This window comes from Helicoverpa armigera, chromosome 6 (assembly GCF_030705265.1).
Source record: "Helicoverpa armigera isolate CAAS_96S chromosome 6, ASM3070526v1, whole genome shotgun sequence".
Classification (NCBI taxonomy): domain Eukaryota; kingdom Metazoa; phylum Arthropoda; class Insecta; order Lepidoptera; family Noctuidae; genus Helicoverpa; species Helicoverpa armigera.
The window spans coordinates 2,714,323-2,739,048 of NC_087125.1; the positions used below are offsets into that span (position 1 = coordinate 2,714,323).

A 24,726-nucleotide genomic window follows, 5' to 3' on the forward strand; every position below is an offset into this window, starting at 1 on the left:
TTTTGGGTAAATAGCAACATATTTTTACAAGTTTGTGGCGTATTTCACAATACGAATTAATTTCTATGTAAATAACTAGAATTTTAATATAATTGAGAACAGAGTGTTTAAAAGCGAAGATCATAATATTGATGAAATCTGATTACCGGTTTTACATGACCGTAACTGAGACAAGAATAAGAACCCTCTAGCTAAATTAAAAAACACAAAAAAATGACAGTGGAACAAATAAGCTAATTTGTGATGAAATTGTTTTACCGAGTGAAAAATAGTTGAAACGGGTAAAAACAGCTTTGATAATCATGGAAGCCGTTCCAAAATTACCCATGTTAAGTTTTGAGCTGAAGGTGAGCCACGAGAACACGCATTTTGGACCAAAATTGAAACAGGTAAGTAGGTCTCAAGTAATCTCTGATAAAGTTACTTTCAACATTTCTTTGTGGTGTGTTTACGTTGTACTTTTTTTCTAGTACATTGCGGAAGCTTATAGGGAGGATCCAGACAGCTACAGCAATGAGATACATCAGTTGGAGGGTTTGCGGTCAGCGGCTGTTCGACCTACAATCGATTCTGTTGGGTTGAGCGCCCTAATCAGATATTTCTGTCAGCTGCGGTCGCTGCAAAGCCGATTCCCAATGGCTAAAGGTCAACCTGCTGCGTGTTCTTTCAACTGGTAAATCTAATTAACATTTACTTACATCATTCTTATTGATTTTTCTTTTGGACGTATGAATGAATCATGATAGTAGGTATAGAGTTGTTTACAATGTGTGTCGAAGGCATTGATAATATCATTGTCTGATAAAAAGTTTGAAATACTTTTGTTTGCAGTTTTCTTTATGTTTATAAACTGCGAGGATTACTTTGAAGTCTTTAAACAATTAATTTTGTTTACCTTAATAGGCATGTTTCTAGTAATGAATAATAAAGCATACTGTTAATATTGTAGATTGCACAATGTATTAATAAAAGTTTTAGAGAGCAAATGTTTTATTGTACAATTTTTTTTAATGCATATGTAGCTTGAATATAGTGCAATATTCTTAATTATGATAGGAAGATCTCCTCACTTAAAGATTTAAGAACTACACCATTTTTAAATAATTATTATTTTTAGAACAATCACACGATCATTAATAAATAAAATATTTCCCTCTTCAAGGAAGGACCTGTACGCAAATATGAACAGAACTCTAGCAGACATAAGGTTCGAAATGGCAAGCATTCTATACAACATAGGGGCACTCCTCACGCAGCTTGGTGCTGCTGAACCTCGTAACACAGCCGACAGCCTGAAGACGGCCTGCACACACTTTCAACATGCCGCGTGGGTGTTCCAGTACTTAAGAGAACAGTTACCACAGCCATCCGGGGTTGATGTGTGCTCTGAGATCATGAGAATGATGCAGGAGATATGTTTTGCTCTAGCACAGGAGTGCATTCTGGAGAAGAGTATTCAGGATACCAGGAAACCTAGTGTTGTTGGTAAGTCCTTTTATATTGAAAGTATTGTCAATGTCTTTTTTAACCACATTTATAAAACACACATAAGGGAAATAAAAGGAGTACATGAAGATGTACATAAGAGAGAACATAGGGATAGGACAAAGGGAAATACATAAGCAAGTTTATAAGGGAGTACATAAGAAACTTTATTAAAGAGTACCTACAAAAAGAAGTCAAGAATATAGGGAGAATACATAAAATGATTCTTCTTATATTCATTCAAGTTAATAAGTGTTGTGAGCTTGCCCACAGTGCCCACTATTTTAAATCCACCCTGATATATTTCTCTTTCAATCACAGGCGCTGTAGCAACACAAGTGATGTACTTCTACAAGAACTCGCTAGGTTACCTGGGCCCCACCTCCGGAGCAGACATAGTTCATGAGATAGTTGGCACAAAGCTGTATAACTACTGGCACAGATACCTGTCTTTCAAGCTCAACTACATCGGCTGTGTTGTTTGTCTGTATCAAGGTATGTCTTTGTTTTATTTTTATTGGTATTGAAAGAATTTTCCTTAAATGATAAGTAAATTTTTACTAAGGTAATAGGTAATTTCCTAGTGTAATCAGGTAGGTACGTCATTTCTCCTTGTAGATAATGGTATGGGACCTTTCGTGGGCGGGTTAGACTTACACTTGCCTGGTTCATATCAGCGTTCTTTTTATTCTGGTTTAAGGATGCATCTACATGGTGAGGCTAATTACAGGTTACATGCATTTTAAAAACGTGCGTGGCCAGCTACTGGCGCATTAATCACAGCATCCCCAATGCTCTTGTCACTTGCGCATATTAACTTACTCCAGCTAGATGCACTGTGTAGACGCATCCTAAATGATGAAGTTAATAAAGTTTTCTAATTGAAATGTGAAGCAATCAATATAATTTCTGAATTATCCAAAGCTTAAATACATCCATAGTGCATTTCTTGATATAATTTATTAAATTCATAATTTCAGTCGAACAAAAGGCGTATTAATTTAAAACGTACTTTAGCACATTCAATGAATGTCACTGTTGACGGTCATTGTTCTCGAGAAATGACACAACAAGTACTTGACTGTGCTCATTGACTGTAAACAAACAAATATATGAACTGCGATTGGCATTCACAAGGTTCAATAATGATCCTTTCTAGAACATTTTTTCGGTATAATTTCTTTCGTTCTATGACAAGAAAATATTTTGAATTTGCACCTGTAAAAGTAGCTTGAACTCTGCCTCGGTAAATTTCCTTAACCAACACTGAAAAAAGTTTTGACCTCTTCACTGTCCACGATGCAGACACAATAGACACAATCCGCGTGTATTCACATATGACTAATGATGGGACAGGGAAGTTATCATCAGTCCGGTCCTGAAATTAGCGCTTTCAGCTTAATAAAATTTAGGTAGTTGTAATGTAAGAAAGATTAGCTGTGTCAAGATTATGCCATAGCTACATTGGCCGAAATCCATCTATATTCATTGAGAGCATTGAAGCGTGGCTATTTACCAATTACTCGCAATCACTGTAACTTTTGCACTATCGGACCATTTTATTTTTATTATAGTAACATTTTATAAGCTCTCTGATAAAAGAAGTTGCCTGCTTTTAGGGCGCGCCAACAAATGCCCTTTTTTCGTAAAAAAATGTTCATAAGAGCGCACACGTTCTTACTTTTTCCGAACGGAAAAATCCTGACATCTATTTCGAAATTTTCGGAACGCGCTGGTGTCGCGGAATCCCGGATCGAAATTCCTGTTCCGGAAACTGAATGTGTGCGTCCAACCTGTTAGCAACATTTATGGTTTTTAAACAGGCATGCACGCAGAAGAGCAACAGAAAATGGGCGAGCGTGTAGCCTTCTACCAACACGCTGTCGAACGTTTAGCTGAAGCCAGGAAACTCACCAAGAACATAGAACCAGCTCAAGTAGTCCAAGAAGCTCTCACCTTCACCAACGACGTGGTGGAAGGGAAGAGGAAAGCCGCCAAGAATGAAAATGAGTTCATTTATCATGAAGAAGTCCCGGAAAAGGATGTGCTATCGGATATGAAGCCTGTATGCCTGGTGAAGGCGTTGCCGATTAACTTTAATGATCCTGAGGTAAGTTCATAACTTGAGAAATTCTTCTTGAATTTGAAAAGCACCATTTCGATACAGGCGTCTATCGCGAGCCGTTGGTAGACGCTCCCGTGCGATTTATGCCAATGTCGGAATGACAACTTAAGCTTGTTCAAAACAAATTGTTTTTGTCTCGTTTTGGTCCCTGAGTGTTAGAGGGCAGTGGCGGCCCTAGGGGTGTGCGAACTGTGCCATCGCACAGGGCCTCGCGCTTATGGGGGCCTCGCGCTACAACCCACATTTATAGGTATCTGGTCCCAGAAAAAAAAAAATGCATTTTTTCTTTATTTCTAATTCATTCTGCGTTTACTTTTTGAGTCCTCAATTTAAAAAAAGTTGGAACACCAAAGTAACAAAAACAACTGGCTCTCGATCCAGACACGGATTCTTTTTATTTGTGCTTAATTCCGAGTTTAATTTGAGAGTCCTTAAACAAACAATTAAAAAAAAAAATCGCGCTCGCTACGCTCGCGGCTGTTCACTTAACAGTGCCTTTCCTTCTAAATTGATTAGAGTACCTACTTCTATGTAACAAAACTCAAAAAATTTTGCGCTCGCTACGCTCGCGACTTCACCTTGCACTGTTGTTTGTTATACAAGTTTAGGTGCTTTAGTGACCCAAAGCTCAAAAAATTTTGCGCTCGCTACGCTCGCGGTTGCTTTTCTTTCCACTTCTTTTATTTTTTCCCTTTTTAGCCGAACCTAGAAGGTAGCGCCGCTTTTAAGTCCAAGTTTATTAACAAGAAAATAACTCCTACTTTCCGTACGAACTTTCTTATTTACGACATTCGAACTACTCAAGTCACAATCTTTCAATACATAGGGGGCGCTTGGGGCATGATTGCACCCGGGCGCAACATGAGCTAGAGACGGCTCTGAATCACTTATAGTTTAATACGAAGAGCTGAATATTATCTCGGTGCTGAAATATATATTAGAAAATAATTTAACTGAAATTTATCCCACTACCGAAATAGTCTTGAGAATTCGAATAATAAAATAATAATATCGTAAAACTGCTTTTTCGAGGCTTAAAATTATTAAACCATGTTTAAGGAATTCGATGACACAAGATCGCCTTTCAGCCCTTGCTATTCTTTCGATCGAAAATGACGTTTCTCATTCATTCGATTATTCTGCTTTAATTAAAGATTTTAGTCTTAAGAAAATTCGCAAGCTTCAGATCATTTTAAAATTTGTTAATTTGCGCGATTCTTTATTTTATTTATTTATTCATCTACATACATTTACCATTACAGGTTACCCCAATGCGATAAATGCGCCTTAATTACATATAAATTATTTATACTTAAAACTACAGTCTTTACTATCTATAACTAATAAAGATATAAACTGTAGTAAAAATAAAATTTTATTAATTTGTTTAACTTGAGCATTTCTCCTCAAACATGACGATTAGCTAAATCAAACCACCAGCTTACTCTCGCAATACATACTTTTCACGTAGGACAAAGGGCCTCGCATAGACCTGCCGCACGTAGCCTCGCAATGGCTAGGGCCGCCGCTGTTAAATAGAGGGTACTGAGAGTGGCTTTTGTAATAAGTTATTTTCATGCACACAACTCGTGCGACTCCTTGAGCAGTGGGTACTAGATTGTTAGGGCGACAAGGAAGTCAAAATGAATCTCAAACAATACCTATTAATGTCTAAAAATAAATCATGCATAAATTTTCCTATCATTATTTTTATGATTTTATGTTAGGGTTTTTTTTCCGCGCTCATTTTAGTTACCTAGTTCAATTATCTACCAACACCCGTGTAGGTGGTCAACCGCCAGGCCGCAATTTCGCATATTTCGTAATAAGTTTTAAAATATTATTCAAATACCTACTTTCAGTACCCGCACTTGACGTGGATTAACAAAAAAGAACCGCCAATAGCAAAAGCGTATTGGCATAGAACTGTACTGGCCCATTTTACCCTTCATCAGAAAAACCAGCCTTTCTATTATTTATAACTCCAAAACTATCCTCAGGTATCAGGGACCGACGTATTCTCCCGCCTTGTACCGATGATGGCTCACGAGGCTTCCTCCGTGTATTCGGAGGAGAAAGCCCAGATGTTACGTCACATCGTCGGCCTGGTGGAGGCCAAGAATACTGAGCTCACTGAGTTCATGTCCTCGCTGCAGCTGGACCAGCTGGATGTCATTGAGTCTGATCAGAAGTGAGTCGTATTGTATTTAATATAGGTGCTATAATGAGAATAACTTAGTTAACAGCAGTAAAGTTTAGGAAAAGTCGTAATTGTGAATTTCTTTCTGGTTCCACTTCATTAAGACCATACTTCTTGGTATGGTGAACGTAGCTTCGTATAAAAAATGTGTGTTTGAACTACCAAACAAATGAGACACGGCCCAAATATTTTTTTATCAAAATAATTCTGTATTCTATTCAGCACTATAAATATTTTTTTGGGTCCCGCTACTTATAAGCGTGGTTTAACATGTCATGTGGTTTTCAGGGTTCCTCAAGAGATTGTAGATAGATGTGCCGCAATGAATGCCAAAACCGAGATTATTCAGACGCTAGTTGACTCTATGAACAACCTCGCTGAAATCATCAGCGATGTCGAAGAGTCTTTGGCCGAAATCAAAGAAATTATACAGGTTTGTACCTTAATCATCGCATTATCGTACTCCTTTATGCAATGCCAGCCATACCCTGATTCGTAAGATACTCTAATAGTGTTGTTTTTTCAAAGAATAAATAAATAATGCCGATTTTTTACATTTCCGCTCACCAGGAAGAGACAACGAAAGAAAAGGAATACCAAAAAATCATGGGACCGCGTCCCCCATCCATAGTACAAACTGAACTATCCCGCGAGTTTCACAAGTACGAGGAAGCCCATGCTCGAACCAACGAGAGCAACCAGGTGCTACACAAGGCGATGACGCTACACATCGCCAACTTGCGTCTGCTGGCTCAGCCGCTAGACGTGCTGCAGTGCAAGATACCCAGCATCGATAATATTGGTGAGACATTACAACTGTTTACATACATTACATACACGAGAGCAGTGGCGGATTTACCAATAGGCCAAGTAGGCCAGTGCCTAGAGCGGCAGATTTAGAGGGGCGGCAAATTTAGCAATTTTTTTTACAGGTTTTTTTTTATAATTGAGTATATGAGTACACAATCCATATATAAATAAACGATTAATAAACGCAAAATTAATAAACTGTAATATATACTTAGGTACTTACGTGATCATGAATTTTAAAATATTCTAATAGCGTTTCAATAAAAATAAAATAAAAAATCCGCTCGCTTCGCTCGCGGTTTTTTCATCATTCCTGGTTTGTTCTGCGTTCTTTGAGTCCTCAATCTAACAAAAAGTTAAAGCACCAAAGTAGCAAAAACAACTGACGCTCTACACTGACGATTTCTAAGCTGTTTATGAGGTGGAGAACTTTTGGAGTATTTTTGTGTTCCAAGACTCAAAAAATTTCGCCTTTCGCTTGTCGCTGACTATTTTCTGATTTCTTTAGGTATTATTACGTCCCAAACATCAAAAATTTCGCGCTCGCTACGCTTGCGGCTTCTTCTATTTGCACTGCTTTTTTCCACTCTTGCTTGGGTAGGCATTTTTGTGTCCCAAAGCTAAAAAAAATCGCGCTCGCTTCGCTCGCGACTTTTTCACTTTACGGTGGTTTTTTTTTTACTTATTTTCGTACAAAATTTTTGAGTTTTTTACATTTGTCGTTTTTTTTGGGAGGTGCTCAATAGGTACTCCGCCCCGGGTGCCACCCGATGCTACGCCGCCACTGAATCATAGCACCCGAACAAATTTTTTTTGTACTACAGGTGTTTTACGAGCGAGTGTTCTTAGACATGTTTGATGAAAATCGATTGAGCCGTTTAAAAGTTACAGAGGTTTTACGCTTCAAAGTCGCTGACATATAAACTTGTTACTTAACATTAAACTCTTCGGTACATAGAGGCTTGCAAAAATAATCTAGTAACTGACAGAAATATCATTAAGTTCACAATCATTAGAGGCGGCAAAAATTGAATGGCCTACTAGCGGTAAGTTTGTAAATCCGCCACTGCACGAGAGCAACCAGGTGCTACACAAGATGAGAGAGAGAAAAAACTGCTGAAATAATTATGTACCAAGGTCCAAGTCTTGCAATGAGGGTTTTCTAAAATGGCGTCCACGAGGTGGCAGCACCGAGTCGTCAGGTCCAGGTACCCGTCAAAGTGCTTATGTTTACTATGAAAAGTGAACGATTTTAGTGATTTTTTTATTGTAATATTAAAGCAGTGCATTATTGGCGGTTGAGTAGATAAAAAACTAAATCATATTGTGTAAACGAATTCTAGTACATTACGTTATCTACCTTTCAACGAGCTTTTCCTTATTACTAGTGGCTTTTGCACCCCTCTTTCTGAGCTCAATTTTTAGTTCGGAAACCTTATTCTGACCGTAGTAGAATTTCAATAAACAATAAGTTCGGACCCTACAATTCCTTACTATTTGACAGCTCTTTGGACCAGACGCACACGTGGCGCCACCCGGTGGCAGAAAAAGGAGAGAAAACCCTCATTGAATATTTCGTCATTGGTCGTTTCTCACTCCTTTGACTAATGATAGCTCTTACAAACCACTTATCATAATAGTTTCCAAAAATTATGGAGCTCCCAAATTCGATTTTTTTCCTATTTTTTATCCTTATATCGTCCTCAATATTACCGACTTATTAGAAGTACTATTAAATCTTTGGCTAGTTTATTCTGCCTATTAGCTAAACTAGGAATATAACTCTAAATAATTTCCTTATCCCACAGTAGGTCTAGACCGTGAAACAATGACGGAAATGCGTCGCGTGGTCGGCAAGGTCCGCGAGATGCAAACACAACGCGACTCTCTTGTACAACAGTTGAGGGAAGCGGTGACCAACGACGATATCACCTCGCAGTTGTTGGCGAGGAATAATGAGCCTAAAGAGGAGATTTTTAAGCAGGAGTTGAAGAAACATAATCCTACGGTTAGTGGCTTTTTTATTTTGTACTTCTTTTATGATGGGATATTTTAAATGTTTTTTCTCTCTGTGTGCGGAAAGTTAAAATGCAACCTAACGGCGTTAGTCTGGTAACCTTCTATGGTACTTTGCATTGCAGGATCTGGAGTCTTAGAAATAATCCTGTAGGTAGTTTGATGTTTGTTTCCTAGCTTTATATTTTTGTCATACAGTTGATTGATTATGTCAAACGTTATTGTTATTTATAAATAAAGTAATATTTAAAAAAAAATAAAAAATCTAGATACCATCTGATCCATCTACATATTATTTCGTATTGTTTTTTAAATGGCCCAGTGCTTTACTTTTAAAAAAATCCCATATTTTTAAGGGGTCATTTTCTAGACTGTAATTTGTTACTAAGAAGGTTTTCTTTCTATGCCTTACTTGTCACAGATACAAATCATCGAAGCGAATCTAGCAGCTCAAGAGAACATAATAAACAAACTGACTTCAGTGTACGCGTCATACGGTGACTCCAGACGTTTGCTGTCAGACGTGCTGAGGAAACGAGAAGGGCTCATTAATGGTGAGGAATATGATAGGAAATTCAACCTTGTGTGCTATGTGTTAAGGTTCATGTTTACTGTTTGTGTATGTTATGGTGAAAGCCCGAAGTGCTGCTGCACCTAGATTTAAAGTTGAACTTCTATATACTGCCCATATATGCTCCCCTATGTACTTATTTATTTTATTTGTTATAAATAATTTCCATTAACAAATCTTTGTCATCCATATGTATAGGAAGTACACAAGGAAGAAAATAGTAGTACATAATCACGGACTTCCTCTCTTTACTACCCATATTATAATGTACTTGGAACATGATTGGGAAAAGGCTCGGAGGATGATTATAATGTACTTGCGTCGGGTTTATATACTCCTGTAGAAGTGTTTTTTTTTATTTAGTCTGTAACTTTCATTTGCACTAAAATAATGACGATTCTATTGTCATTCTAGTCTGTTGATTCATTCACAATTTTTTTCGTTTTGCACCCCTCTAAATTAGGTTTTACTTTCTCCCAGCTCTAATCACATCATACGACACATACGAAGAACTTCTGGGCAAGTCACAGAAAGGTTTGGAGTTCTACGCGAAGCTGTCCCACAACGTGTCGCAACTGCTGACGCGGCTGCGCAGCACGTGCCAGGTGCAGCGCGAGGAGAGGGCGCAGCTCCTCGCCAAGCAACAGGGGAAAGGTAAGTGCTACGCGTAGCTGTCACACGTGTCGCAACTGCTGACGCGGCTGCGCAGCACGTGCCAGGTGCAGCGCGAGGAGAGGGCGCAGCTCCTCGCCAAGCAACAGGGGAAAGGTAAGTGCTACGCGTAGCTGTCACACGTGTCGCAACTGCTGACGCGGCTGCGCAGCACGTGCCAGGTGCAGCGCGAGGAGAGGGCGCAGCTCCTCGCCAAGCAACAGGGGAAAGGTAAGTGCTACGCGTAGCTGTCACATCGTGTCGCAACTGCTGACGCGGCTGCGCAGCACGTGCCAGGTGCAGCGCGAGGAGAGGGCGCAGCTCCTCGCCAAGCAACAGGGGAAAGGTAAGTGCTACGCGTAGCTGTCACACGTGTCGCAACTGCTGACGCGGCTGCGCAGCACGTGCCAGGTGCAGCGCGAGGAGGGCGCAGCCCTCGCCAAGCAACAGGGGAAAGGTAAGTGCTACGCGTAGCTGTCACACGTGTCGCAACTGCTGACGCGGCTGCGCAGCACGTGCCAGGTGCAGCGCGAGGAGGGCGCAGCCCTCGCCAAGCAACAGGGGAAAGGTAAGTGCTACGCGTAGCTGTCACACGTGTCGCAACTGCTGACGCGGCTGCGCAGCACGTGCCAGGTGCAGCGCGAGGAGGGCGCAGCCCTCGCCAAGCAACAGGGAAAGGTAAGTGCTACGCGTAGCTGTCACACGTGTCGCAACTGCTGACGCGGCTGCGCAGCACGTGCCAGGTGCAGCGCGAGGAGAGGGCGCAGCCCTCGCCAAGCAACAGGGGAAAGGTAAGTGCTACGCGTAGCTGTCACACGTGTCGCAACTGCTGACGCGGCTGCGCAGCACGTGCCAGGTGCAGCGGAGAGGGCGCAGCTCCTCGCCAAGCAACAGGGGAAAGGTAAGTGCTACGCGTAGCTGTCACACGTGTCGCAACTGCTGACGCGGCTGCGCAGCACGTGCCAGGTGCAGCGCGAGGAGGGCGCAGCCCTCGCCAAGCAACAGGGAAAGGTAAGTGCTACGCGTAGCTGTCACACGTGTCGCAACTGCTGACGCGGCTGCGCAGCACGTGCCAGGTGCAGCGCGAGGAGAGGGCGCAGCTCCTCGCCAAGCAACAGGGGAAAGGTAAGTGCTACGCGTAGCTGTCACACGTGTCGCAACTGCTGACGCGGCTGCGCAGCACGTGCCAGGTGCAGCGCGAGGAGAGGGCGCAGCTCCTCGCCAAGCAACAGGGGAAAGGTAAGTGCTACGCGTAGCTGTCACACGTGTCGCAACTGCTGACGCGGCTGCGCAGCACGTGCCAGGTGCAGCGCGAGGAGGGCGCAGCTCCTCGCCAAGCAACAGGGGAAAGGTAAGTGCTACGCGTAGCTGTCACACGTGTCGCAACTGCTGACGCGGCTGCGCAGCACGTGCCAGGTGCAGCGCGAGGAGAGGGCGCAGCCCTCGCCAAGCAACAGGGAAAGGTAAGTGCTACGCGTAGCTGTCACACGTGTCGCAACTGCTGACGCGGCTGCGCAGCACGTGCCAGGTGCAGCGCGAGAGGGCGCAGCTCCTCGCCAAGCAACAGGGAAAGGTAAGTGCTACGCGTAGCTGTCACACGTGTCGCAACTGCTGACGCGGCTGCGCAGCACGTGCCAGGTGCAGCGCGAGGAGAGGGCGCAGCTCCCAAGCAACAGGGAAAGGTAAGTGCTACGCGTAGCTGTCACACGTGTCGCAACTGCTGACGCGGCTGCGCAGCACGTGCCAGGTGCAGCGCGAGGAGAGGGCGCAGCTCCTCGCCAAGCAACAGGGGAAAGGTAAGCGTACTAAATAAGTAAATAAAAGCTGTACCTCAAACAGCCAAACACAATTTCCCATATAAACTGTCGTGTACTGGCTCTGATGCATATAATAGGCCAGCATCGGCAAGTAATTTGAAGAGTAGGAAAGATTCTGGGAACTCTGATTTAGGTGACAGATGCGAGAGGAAGATTACAAGATCGCTGCTAGCGCCGGACCTCCGCTTTGCGTCTTCTTTGAAAAAGAAACTTTTTTTAAATGCTATGATTTGTGCCAAAGTGAACGTGCACGAACTATCCCCTCTTCGCAAATTATTTTTATTATTACAAAAACTGTATGTTGTACACATATTTGACTCAGCTTACAGACATACAGACAGTTATTTTTAAGTTTATCATGTAATTTAACATATAACTCCCCTTCACAGCGAGTACCCCGACCCCCACAGCGGCAGCCAGTCCCCCGCCCGCTAAACAAGCAGAGGCAAGTGCTATAGTGAGCCAGTTGCCCCCCTCACTGGCGGCTGGCGGAGGACCACGCAAGCTGAAGGACTACCTGCCGTATATGAAGAATAGGAACCGCGGTATGGCGCCGCAAGGTAATAAATAGTTTATAAGCGAGAGAAACTAGTGGAATTAATATATATAGCCAGAAGAGTTAAAGCTAAAATCAAATCATTTTAGGTTTGACAGTTCGGTACTTCGAACTACCCAGTTTTACGTCTTAGTGTAATATTGAACAGACTGATTGCCAATTGCCAGCCATTATAGGGCATAACAAGCATATATGAGCAGATGCTATACTCCCTTTTCCGTCACATTCAAAGTCCGATGAGGCAGCAATCTGTCATTACTATTTATACTAAAGTTCTTAGTAACATTATTTGCAAAGAAAAACATAAACTTCCAAATTGTGAACCTCCTACGTTTTGGTAAGTAACAAGTATGTGTTCTTATGTTGCAGCCCCCGTGGAACCAATTCCTCTGGACTCATATTATCCTGAAGGCATATACCCAACTTCAGTGCGCCCGACACCCGTTGGATCAGAAGGTAAGCCGATGTTATTATGACCTTTTTATTCCTAATACAAATAATTAACATTATATAATAATAATTAATATCGCTATAAAATGGGTAACATCTAAAGGCTTTATAAAACTCCAATAAAAATATTTGTTGCAGCAACGGATATAAATCAGATGCAGTTACCTGACGGCGTGGTAATGCCTCCGGTACAAGCCGTGCCCAGTCCGTACGACCGGTACCTATACGGCCCATCCGATTCCGAACCGTACGCCATCCCATCCAACTACCTATTCCCTAATACCAGCAAAACTTACGAAAAACCGTCCCACGAAGACTTGAGTTATGGTTACTCTACGTATACTCCGCAACAGTTTTCTGCGAATACTTCTGAACAACAAATATATTCTAATCCTTACTACGCCAATTCTTATGGCGCTCAAAACAATGCTACTGTAGTCACTGACTCACAGAACTTCTCTAATGTGGTTCCAAATCAGGTCAATGTGAATCCTAACCAAGGAAATGTGAATCCAAATCAGGGTGGAATGAATCCAAACCAAGTTAGTATGAATCCGAATCAAGTCAGTATGAATCCGAATCAAGTGAACATGAATCCCAATCAAGTAAACGTGAATCCAAACATTCCAAACCAAATTAATGTGAATCCGAACCAAATCAATGTGAATCCGAACCAAGTTAACGTAAATCCAAATCAAATAAATGTAAATCCTAATCAGAGCTACGAGCCATACATGAACCAGATGGGACCAATTCCCGAGTCGTCCATGTCGTCCGTATCTGCCTACAGTAGTGCGAATCAAACGGACATGATCGCAAATTTCGCACAAATGCATGTTTCGGGGCCTAAGCACGAAAATCCCCAAGATTTTGGAGCGGATTATTCGCAGACTTTCTATAGCGTTCAGTACCCAAATGTATCGACTCCTGGATCAGCCGCCTATACCAGCGCTCCTCAGAATTCTAACACGAGCTTAGCGCCTTCCCAGATGAATTCTGACTACAGTACGCTGAACTATCCGTACAGTAACGAGTCGACGCAGTACAGTCAGCAGGTGCCGACGTTCTCTGCTGCTGACCCTTCGTACAACTATGCCACTACCTTCGCCTCGACCTCCCAAGGGTACACGTACACTAATGCCAATACTTCTACAACCTCAAGCATAGCGAACTCCAACAGTCTCCCATACTCCTTCACGTCAGAAATGGACAACTATAACCCAGCTCTGTCCCAGTTAGACGCTATTGACAAACCGATAAAGTCCCACGCGAAGGGTGAAGCCCTATCCAGCCTGAGCTTCCAGCCATCCTACCAAAACTACGGCTCCAATGTTCCCGGGTACTCCAACCAACCCCAGACATATAACCCGACCAGCACGTACGGTTACACCGATCAAACAAACACGAACTTCTCACAGTCCTACCAAAACCACCCGGGTTATAACTTCAACTCGACCACGGGAACCTACGAGTATAATTTCGGTTCGCAAAACTCTTATACATATGATAATACCGTACAAGAGAATGTGAATTATCAGCCGGCGGAGAAAGAACAAAACTGGCAGCAGCCAGCGATATACACGAGCGCGGGGAATATGGGGACTTGTGAGACTGTGCAGTCGCCGACTGACAACTCACAGATAGTGCCGCAAATGCCTGCGGAACAAGGAGTTAATAACCAGATGTACTATAACAACACGTACGGCTACCAGAGCGTGACGTCACCAGTGAACGACGCGCAAGCAGCGCAGCAGACAGTTCCCAACAACTACGTAGTGAACGCGAACCAGCCGGGCTACGTGCCGACTGTTCCGACCCCACAGGACCATCACGTCACGTTCAATAGCGGTCCAGGTAAGATTTTATGAATAATTTGTACCAAAAATATTGTAATTATTTGTCAATAAACGCATTTAAAGTAAAATGGAATTTCATTCGCCATTGCAGTGTCGGCACCGAGTGACAATGTTGAGCCAAAATTTGAGACTTATCCTAATGTAGACAATCAAAGCACTTCAAATGTAGAGCAAAGTACTCCATATGTAGAACAGAGTACTCCAAGTGTAGAACAAAATACTCCGAGTGTAGAACAAAGTTCTTCCGTTGAGCAGAAAGTTCCAGAAACAGTTCCGACAGACACTAAGCCACAGGTCAAACCTGAGCTGACTGCATTCGATTTGCTATCGGAGATCGACTTTTCAGTAGAACAAACGCCACTAATGCCTGAAATTAAAGTGCCCCAAATATCTGAAAGTGCTATAAGAAAACCTGTGGCACCTAGAGTAGAACCCGTGAAAAAGGTACCAGTAAAGGAAGAAGTGATTGAACGCCCTGCAAAGAGAGATTTATTCTCCGATCCGAGTTTGTTGAATCAGTTCACTCAAGAAGTGAAAAATCTACAGAAATTGACAGATTCACTGACTAACAAAATGCCCAGTGGTTTGACGGTACTGGACTCCAAATGGAAGAATTTCCAAGATTTTCAGGTAAGTATTTAATGTTTATAATTTTTCATAAAGGTTTATTTTTTTGCTACATTTCTGTTCATAGAGAAAATCACCATTGTGAATGTTTTATTGCTTTTCTTTTTAAATAATTAGTCTTCTTACATTTTATTTAATATGGCACATAAAAAGTTTTATTAGTCCCTCTCATTTTGACATGAACCTTTATAGCATTCTGAAGTTTGAATCCTACATCCTCTGGAAGATATTTTTGATATCACTACGGTTTTAAACATAGCCGATATGTGATGATGAGTCTTACGAATTGATATACATGTTTTGTAGAAATAAAGGGAGTTATGCTTTTCCACACGTGTTTAAATCTAATTTATCGGCTTGGGAATACTTCTTCACCCTTCCAAGAATATAACACATTTGTATATTTTAGACGAAGCAGAATATGACTCGAAGCAAGACCATCGCCATGCAGCATACAAACGGCAACATAGTGACTGAAGTGGTGCCTTATGATGACTCGCGTCTGACTCTCAAGTCTGACCCTGACGCATTTATCAACGCTTCGTATTATAAGGTAAGATTATATTTAATCACGAATGCGTATGCCACCCACATGTACATTAGTACGGGATGGAACCGTAGTTAGCAGGGCAGATGGACTTGTGCCTCCTGACGCGTACCATCCTCCACTAAATGAGGAAATGCAGGTCGATTCAGCTCACGGATCAGATGTTATTGAACCCAGCAACATAAATTCAGACTGGAACTTTAACAAATGTGACCTTATGCCCAGCGCGATGAGTATGGGCAAATCCCCCCTGCTTGGGGGAGGCGGCAGTGGACGTTTGGGTGTGACTAGATTGATACTTCCATACAAACGAATAGGTACTTTGATTTTATATCGATGCCTGATGTTGATGAAAACTCAGATATATTCAGATTTGATTCAAAAGCAAAATTTATACATCATAACATGTAAAAAGTTAATGAAATATGTGTTCAAGTTAATGTTATGTTCTAATTATGTTAATACCCTAATTCCAATTAAACTTTGCAATAACAACAAGGCAAACTAGTTCTTCTTTATGAAAAGATATCGATCTCAATATAAACTGAATATATGTGATATATCATTAAATAAGAGGCCCATCTTAAAAACGGGTATAATCATGTTTTTAAGGCGTCATATTATGTAGTTTGTTCCAGTTTCCGCAAGTTTGTCTCTGTTTTTAAACTTTTGGTACAGTATCTCATTAATTTGTGGATATTCAAATGAGGTGACTCATCGTTACTTTTAATATTGACGATATGATAAATGCGTAAATATGGTTCACTCGGATAATTCATATCCGGGTTCGTGAAATTAGTATTTTCGAAAACTATACAAAATGTGAGAATATAGTGTAGGATCTACTATCAATATAAGGCTGACCAAAGGTAAAAGAGCACACAAGATACCTACATCCGGTGACAACCGACTTCCCTTTTTATCGGGGACTCTTAAGTTCGGTGCGTCTCTTTATCGATCCCAGGAGGAGAATAGTTCATGTCAATTTTACAATTTTTTACCCATGTGCGGGAAGCAGTTCGCAAGTGAAACTGCGGGCGAAAGCTAGTAATTAATATGTATTATGTTTGTTACAGCAACTAGCGTCATGGTGTATTCCTCTAGTGATCTCAAAGAACCCCAGCGAGTCTGAATATACGGTGTTCTGGAAAGCCGTGTTAGAAAACAAAATAACTTGCATTGTGTGTCTGCTGAGTGAAATTGAGGTAAGTTATAGTTATAATACGTTTAAAACGTATTTTGAGTTAAACATCATACTCTATAAATAAACATGTCATAATATTGACCATATTAATTTCTATGCTAATGAGTGCTTGATCAAAGTAGGATGCCAGTTTTAATGGGACAACAACAACTCAAGAGTGACTAAGAGAACTACATATAAACTAATTATATGTGCAATAGACAATTTCGTTTGTTAAACAAGGAAATATAGCTAAACATGCAGTTACCTAAAAGACATCCAGTAATATATTTCGAGTCTGTATAATTCACGCTAAACTTATTGGCGGCCCGCAACTAACTTACGAGTATTCAGTTTATAGGTAGATAATGTTTTCTTCCTACCAGATGCAAGGCAAAACCTACTGGCCGACTGCAAAAGGACAAAGCTTGGACCTGTCAGATGGGTTGAAAGTTCTCCTAGATGAAGTGACGTGTACCGTGCACTGGACAGAGAGAAAACTCACTGTTTCTACCGGGAAAACTGTGTTGAATGTCACACACTATCAGATTAACGTGTTTCCTGCTAAGTAAGTACACATAATTATGTATAAATTTATCTTTTGTATGTCTGTTTTATTAGGATTTATTCTGCATTTCAGACATAATTTAAATTATAAATATCTTTGTGAATTTCGATGACAAATTCTCTGTAAGTTATCGATATGTCACCCTCACCCTGTATGTAAGCTATGTTTATGGAAAGAAATACTTAAATAAATATGGCACTAAAAAGTCATAAGTGTAATCGTGTACAAAGATTTTGTCCAAATCTAGCTATAGATCTGTATCTCAGCCGTGGCTTTAAAACTAGTGTGCAATATTACATCTTATTTCTTTTACATAAAGTTTCAAATACATATCTCACGTAACTGATCAACGTAATATAAAGTTCTGTTCAATATTTTGAACCATGAGTCACCTTTAGTTTGCGTGTGTTCAGGGCTTTACCGTTATAAGGCGGTTATCGACTTGATTACTGTAATTACCCACCTAATGCTTTTAGTGTACCATAAGCCTTAATTACTAAATAAATCGAGTAGCTTCTGAGACAGTTATTTGATTTAATTAATGATTATTGCGGATTTTTTATTATTAATTGAAATTTAATTTCGCATAGCGTCCAATCGCTGGGGAGCCTGCCATCAAATTAACTGTTATATTTATCGATGTTATTTATTGTTTTATTTTCGTAATTAATAAGTAGTGCTATGCTTCTTTGGCACGCAATCACTCAATTGACTATTATGACGATTGATCAAATGTGAAACAGCAAGGGTATAGAATATTGAACAGAAAAGGCATACAATCTTTTTCACATTAGAAATAGTGAAGTGATAAACCTAATACCAAACAGCGGCTAATTGAACATTTGCAGGGGCAACCTTGACGTCCCTATTTCACAATCAGAGGCTTAAAAGACAGTGTCTGTGGGTGTTTGTCAACATGACAGCGTTTAGGACGTATGCCGTTGCCATTCCAGTGTGACTCGGGCCTTAGGCTATTTTATCTGTGAAGAAACTATAAAATAACAAATTCCTTCATTCGTACAGGATCGTCTGCTCCCCCCTAGTGCTCCTAGCAGACAAACTGCTCAGTCAGACGTACGACGGCAGACTGAGCAACCAGCTGTGCGGCGCGTGGGTGCAGGACGCGGCGGGGGCGGGCCGCAGCTGCGTGCTCGCTCTGCTGCTGATGCTCATGTGCCAAGTGCGAGCGGGGCAGATGCAGCTGTGTGGTGAGTAGCTAGTACTGCTGGCAGACAACTGCTCAGCCAGACGTACGACGGCAGACTGAGCAACCAGCTGTGCGGCGCGTGGGTGCAGGACGCGGCGGGGGCGGGCCGCAGCTGCGTGCTCGCTCTGCTGCTGATGCTCATGTGCCAAGTGCGAGCGGGGCAGATGCAGCTGTGTGGTGAGTAGCTAGTACTGCTGGCAGACAACTGCTCAGCCAGACGTACGACGGCAGACTGAGCAACCAGCTGTGCGGCGCGTGGGTGCAGGACGCGGCGGGGGCGGGCCGCAGCTGCGTGCTCGCTCTGCTGCTGATGCTCATGTGCCAAGTGCGAGCGGGCAGATGCAGCTGTGTGGTGAGTAGCTAGTACTGCTGGCAGACAACTGCTCAGCCAGACGTACGACGGCAGACTGAGCAACCAGCTGTGCGGCGCGTGGGTGCAGGACGCGGCGGGGGCGGGCCGCAGCTGCGTGCTCGCTCTGCTGCTGATGCTCATGTGCCAAGTGCGAGCGGGCAGATGCAGCTGTGTGGTGAGTAGCTAGTACTGCTGGCAGACAACTGCTCAGCCAGACGTACGACGGCAGACTGAGCAACCAGCTGTGCGGCGCGTGGGTGCAGGACGCGGCGGGGGCGGGCCGCAGCTGCGTGCTCGCTCTGCTGCTGATGCTCATGTGCCAAGTGCGAGCGGGCAGATGCAGCTGTGTGGTGAGTAGCTAGTACTGCTGGCAGACAACTGCTCAGCCAGACGTACGACGGCAGACTGAGCAACCAGCTGTGCGGCGCGTGGGTGCAGGACGCGGCGGGCGGGCCGCAGCTGCGTGCTCGCTCTGCTGCTGATGCTCATGTGCCAAGTGCGAGCGGGCAGATGCAGCTGTGTGGTGAGTAGCTAGTACTGCTGGCAGACAACTGCTCAGCCAGACGTACGACGGCAGACTGAGCAACCAGCTGTGCGGCGCGTGGGTGCAGGACGCGGGGGGCGGGCCGCAGCTGCGTGCTCGCTCTGCTGCTGATGCTCATGTGCCAAGTGCGAGCGGGGCAGATGCAGCTGTGTGGTGAGTAGCTAGTACTGCTGGCAGACAACTGCTCAGCCAGACGTACGACGGCAGACTGAGCAACCAGCTGTGCGGCGCGTGGGTGCAGGACGCGGCGGGGCGGGCCGCAGCTGCGTGCTCGCTCTGCTGCTGATGCTCATGTGCCAAGTGCGAGCGGGCAGATGCAGCTGTGGTGAGTAGCTAGTACTGCTGGCAGACAACTGCTCAGCCAGACGTACGACGGCAGACTGAGCAACCAGCTGTGCGGCGCGTGGGTGCAGGACGCGGCGGCGGGCCGCAGCTGCGTGCTCGCTCTGCTGCTGATGCTCATGTGCCAAGTGCGAGCGGGCAGATGCAGCTGTGTGGTGAGTAGCTAGTACTGCTGGCAGACAACTGCTCAGCCAGACGTACGACGGCAGACTGAGCAACCAGCTGTGCGGCGCGTGGGTGCAGGACGCGGCGGGCGGGCCGCAGCTGCGTGCTCGCTCTGCTGCTGATGCTCATGTGCCAAGTGCGAGCGGGGCAGATGCAGCTGTGTGGTGAGTAGCTAGTACTGCTGGCAGACAACTGCTCAGTCAGACGTACGACGGCAGACTGAGCAACCAGCTGTGCGGCGCGTGGGTGCAGGACGCGGCGGGGGCGGGCCGCAGCTGCGTGCTCGCTCTGCTGCTGATGCTCATGTGCCAAGTGCGAGCGGGGCAGATGCAGCTGTGTGGTGAGTAGCTAGTACTGCTGGCAGACAACTGCTCAGCCAGACGTACGACGGCAGACTGAGCAACCAGCTGTGCGGCGCGTGGGTGCAGGACGCGGCGGGGGCGGGCCGCAGCTGCGTGCTCGCTCTGCTGCTGATGCTCATGTGCCAAGTGCGAGCGGGGCAGATGCAGCTGTGTGGTGAGTAGCTAGTACTGCTGGCAGACAACTGCTCAGCCAGACGTACGACGGCAGACTGAGCAACCAGCTGTGCGGCGCGTGGGTGCAGGACGCGGGGCGGGCCGCAGCTGCGTGCTCGCTCTGCTGCTGATGCTCATGTGCCAAGTGCGAGCGGGGCAGATGCAGCTGTGTGGTGAGTAGCTAGTACTGCTGGCAGACAACTGCTCAGCCAGACGTACGACGGCAGACTGAGCAACCAGCTGTGCGGCGCGTGGGTGCAGGACGCGGCGGGGGCGGGCCGCAGCTGCGTGCTCGCTCTGCTGCTGATGCTCATGTGCCAAGTGCGAGCGGGGCAGATGCAGCTGTGTGGTGAGTAGCTAGTACTGCTGGCAGACAACTGCTCAGTCAGACGTACGACGGCAGACTGAGCAACCAGCTGTGCGGCGCGTGGGTGCAGGACGCGGCGGGGGCGGGCCGCAGCTGCGTGCTCGCTCTGCTGCTGATGCTCATGTGCCAAGTGCGAGCGGGGCAGATGCAGCTGTGTGGTGAGTAGCTAGTACTGCTGGCAGACAACTGCTCAGCCAGACGTACGACGGCAGACTGAGCAACCAGCTGTGCGGCGCGTGGGTGCAGGACGCGGCGGGCGGGCCGCAGCTGCGTGCTCGCTCTGCTGCTGATGCTCATGTGCCAAGTGCGAGCGGGGCAGATGCAGCTGTGTGGTGAGTAGCTAGTACTGCTGGCAGACAACTGCTCAGCCAGACGTACGACGGCAGACTGAGCAACCAGCTGTGCGGCGCGTGGGTGCAGGACGCGGCGGGGGCGGGCCGCAGCTGCGTGCTCGCTCTGCTGCTGATGCTCATGTGCCAAGTGCGAGCGGGGCAGATGCAGCTGTGTGGTGAGTAGCTAGTACTGCTGGCAGACAACTGCTCAGCCAGACGTACGACGGCAGACTGAGCAACCAGCTGTGCGGCGCGTGGGTGCAGGACGCGGCGGGGGCGGGCCGCAGCTGCGTGCTCGCTCTGCTGCTGATGCTCATGTGCCAAGTGCGAGCGGGGCAGATGCAGCTGTGTGGTGAGTAGCTAGTACTGCTGGCAGACAACTGCTCAGCCAGACGTACGACGGCAGACTGAGCAACCAGCTGTGCGGCGCGTGAAACTCTTTCTTTCCTATATACTTCCCGAGTTTTCTCCAAATGATGACTGTCACGTCTTACATTCATAAATTATATAGTCATAAATTTTGGATGCAAACGTTTTTTAAGGAATTCCCAAATAAGTAGCTGGCCGCAAAGAAACCAACACTCATTACTGACACAAGATAAAACTAAACGATTTCGACGGATGTTTGTATGTACTCGTTTTCCGGGGATGTATGACTGACGTAGTAGGTACATAATCAGGAATTGGGACTTTCCTTTGATACATTCTTATCTATGTAAAGACCCCATTCTATTCAATTTGTGTATGATCTAAGTTAAATAATTTTTTTTTTTTAATCATCTTCCTAATAAATCTGTATTGTTTATAGATATGCTTGACGCCGGGTGCATGAACTTGTACACACATAGGAGCAACGTGTTGGAAGACACCAAATATTTGGCGGACGCCTACAGAACTGCATTGTTTTATGTCCAAGGAGTTCTCTGTTCTGGTAAGTTAACTGTGAACTATGTTTAATACTCTAAAGTGAAACTGAACTCTAATATGGAATTTTGGGTGTGAAAGAAAAAATTGGTCAATATTTATTTATTAAATGTGTCTTAAAATTTTGCGATTCACTTTTGTATGAATCTGAGGACTTGAATTATCTCGATTTAAGTGCATGTCATAGTAAAAATACAAGATAAAAATCTCTTAATTGTCTGATATAAACGGTTAATCCACTATTTTGGGTTATTTTTGTATTTTAATGCCCAACCCTAATTATATCTTAATCTGCTTTCTACGTCCTTATTAAAACTCATTGACGTAAATGATATCATAATTAATAAATAATTATAAGTAACTAACTACAAAATATTTAATTAGATAATGTAATTTTTTGTACATAGAAATCCTAAGCTAAATAATATTTATAATAATCGTTATTGACAGTGAATTAATCTGCATAAGTCACTGTTATCTAAGCTTATTTAGATAAAGACAAACATGAACTTGACTTATCATTTTAGTACTTCCCCTGACCAAAAATAGGCGAGCTTATCATTTTAAGTCAAATGTCCACTTCTAAACATTAGTTGTACCTAATAATGTTAAATACCAAATAGGTACGGCTAATATTCTTGACATCATTCTTAACATTTTCTTTCTTCCCAAAGGTACAACGATGTTCAACGGAGAAGCGGTGTCTCTCCCATCAGGCGCCGCGGTACTTCCCCCCGTAACCCCCACTTCTAACCCTTCCACCGCCGGCCAGAAACCCACCAAGTTCTCCCGCGAATCCTTCGAGGAAATGAAGCAATCGCCAGGGTTAAAAAGCGGAGATATGAAGGACCCACTCAACTTCCTCGACCCTCTCTGGAGCTTGAAGAAAAAGTGAGCTCCCTTCTTCGTCAAATGGTTCGATGGACTATGTCGTCACTAGACGCAGCGATACTCAACCTTCGGCCCGCTGAGGTGTCAGTCTTGCAGATCTCACGTATAAAGAGTATTACTTAGCATATGGATAGGTGCGGCCGTATTGTTGCGGCCCCAGAAAATAGTAGGTTGAGTATCGCTGATGAAGCACCCGCTGGAGTAAATAAAATTATGTTCGTGATTCCTTTCGCCTGTCATACACGAAGTGCCGATTATTTCGATATTACTTGTTAATTACTTAAACAAAATTATTTTATCGTAAAAGTATTTTTATTAGCTATGTTTTCGTTTTCTTGACGTATTTAGTTTTATTAAAATTTTAGCTTCTTAATAAGATAGGTTAAATAAAAATTAAATATTATTCCACAAAAAATGAGTATTCTTATTATTTATTATCGTTACTAGATTTATGTTTTTTTAATTTAGTTGGCTTTAATTTTATCTACTTTTGGATTATTATGTATAATGATCGAATGCGTTTTAACAAATTTTCCATAATTAACGGTTTCATGTTAATTTCATTTAACAAAATATCTAGAAAGTACTATACGGATTAATGAGCAAGTTGGACGGTATCAGATTTTGTATTTTTGTTCAGTAAAATTTAGGAAAATATGCTATTAATCATGATTCGCCAAAAAAACTAAATTCAATTGTTGCATGCCGTCATACTGATATGAAAAGGTTTTTTTAACTTACAAGTATGGAATCTTTAATTCTTTTTTTACAAATCGATAATTTTATGTTATTATCGATAGAAAAAACATTATTCAGCGCAGCGAAAATATACATGTTCCCAAGCGCAGACTTTTCAGTGAAGAAAGCTTTTGTGTAGATTTTGGATAGTGATTTTTGATATTGTAAAAATCTTTTTATTTATGTTAAAGGAACAAAACAAGCAACCATGTTACTAATTATCACAAATACTTTAATTTCAAAGCACTATTAACTTTGATTTAGTTCAGATGTTAAGCGTTATTCTTTCTGTTCTATTATTATTTTGAATTAGTTGTCGATACCTACAAAACATAAATTGAACGATTTGCTCGAGCGCCGTTCATCTGAACTTAGCTTTATTGTAAGACATTGTATTATTCCAACACTGTTTTAATGTTACTACATTCCTTGTGTTTCGTTTTATTTTAGTTATAAATTATACTATTGAATACATGTTACGCACGCATTTCGGGATGCCAATGCCAATTTATAGGTTTATACAAAGTTGACGTGTTCAGTCGACACTGAACTGTATGAAAGCGCGGGCAGCGTGCTCACTGACCGGAATGTGTCAACATTGTCTAATACGTAGGTGCGATAGTTATTGTAAAGCAGCTAAATTGTTTCATGTTCCATAATTATACTCTAATGATAGTTATGTATTTGAATTTTCATACATTTTAATAAAAGTTGATTTTGTATTATTATCTATTGTAATAAAATGTAACGAATATTAATGAATTTAATACTGTAGTTAGGTACTGATATTCATAGCATACTCAAATAAAATAAATTGGACTGAGATATTCTTGTTTTATTACAGACAATCCATTCAGTTATCTTCGAATAGTGATATAATCGCTTAG

General features: G+C 43.2%; 1 protein-coding gene across 1 annotated transcript; it reads left to right on the forward strand.

The window, feature by feature from the left end:
* The first annotated feature begins 140 nt into the window (after positions 1-140).
* LOC110381052 (tyrosine-protein phosphatase non-receptor type 23) lies at positions 141-24,664 on the forward strand. The gene is made up of 25 exons (XM_064035071.1): positions 141-389; positions 471-673; positions 1,163-1,485; positions 1,807-1,980; positions 3,309-3,595; positions 5,611-5,801; positions 6,099-6,243; positions 6,381-6,612; positions 8,429-8,628; positions 9,058-9,190; positions 9,688-9,872; positions 10,444-10,536; positions 10,777-10,869; positions 11,339-11,431; positions 11,558-11,654; positions 12,065-12,235; positions 12,601-12,687; positions 12,820-14,535; positions 14,629-15,167; positions 15,574-15,717; positions 16,788-16,916; positions 17,281-17,462; positions 18,486-18,670; positions 22,095-22,217; positions 22,885-24,664. The coding sequence occupies exons 1-25, from the start codon at positions 303-305 to the stop codon at positions 23,103-23,105; spliced, it is 6,033 nt and encodes a 2,010-aa protein (XP_063891141.1). The 5' UTR covers positions 141-302; the 3' UTR covers positions 23,106-24,664.
* The last annotated feature ends 62 nt before the right edge of the window (positions 24,665-24,726 follow it).

Coding starts and splice junctions, on each gene's coding strand:
- LOC110381052 (XM_064035071.1), top strand. CDS start 303: ATGGAAGCCGTTCCAAAATTACCCATGTTAAGTTTTGAGCTGAAGGTG. Junction 390..470: donor TTGGACCAAAATTGAAACAG/GTAAGTAGGTCT, acceptor CTTTTTTTCTAG/TACATTGCGGAAGCTTATAG. Junction 6,244..6,380: donor AAATCAAAGAAATTATACAG/GTTTGTACCTTA, acceptor TCCGCTCACCAG/GAAGAGACAACGAAAGAAAA.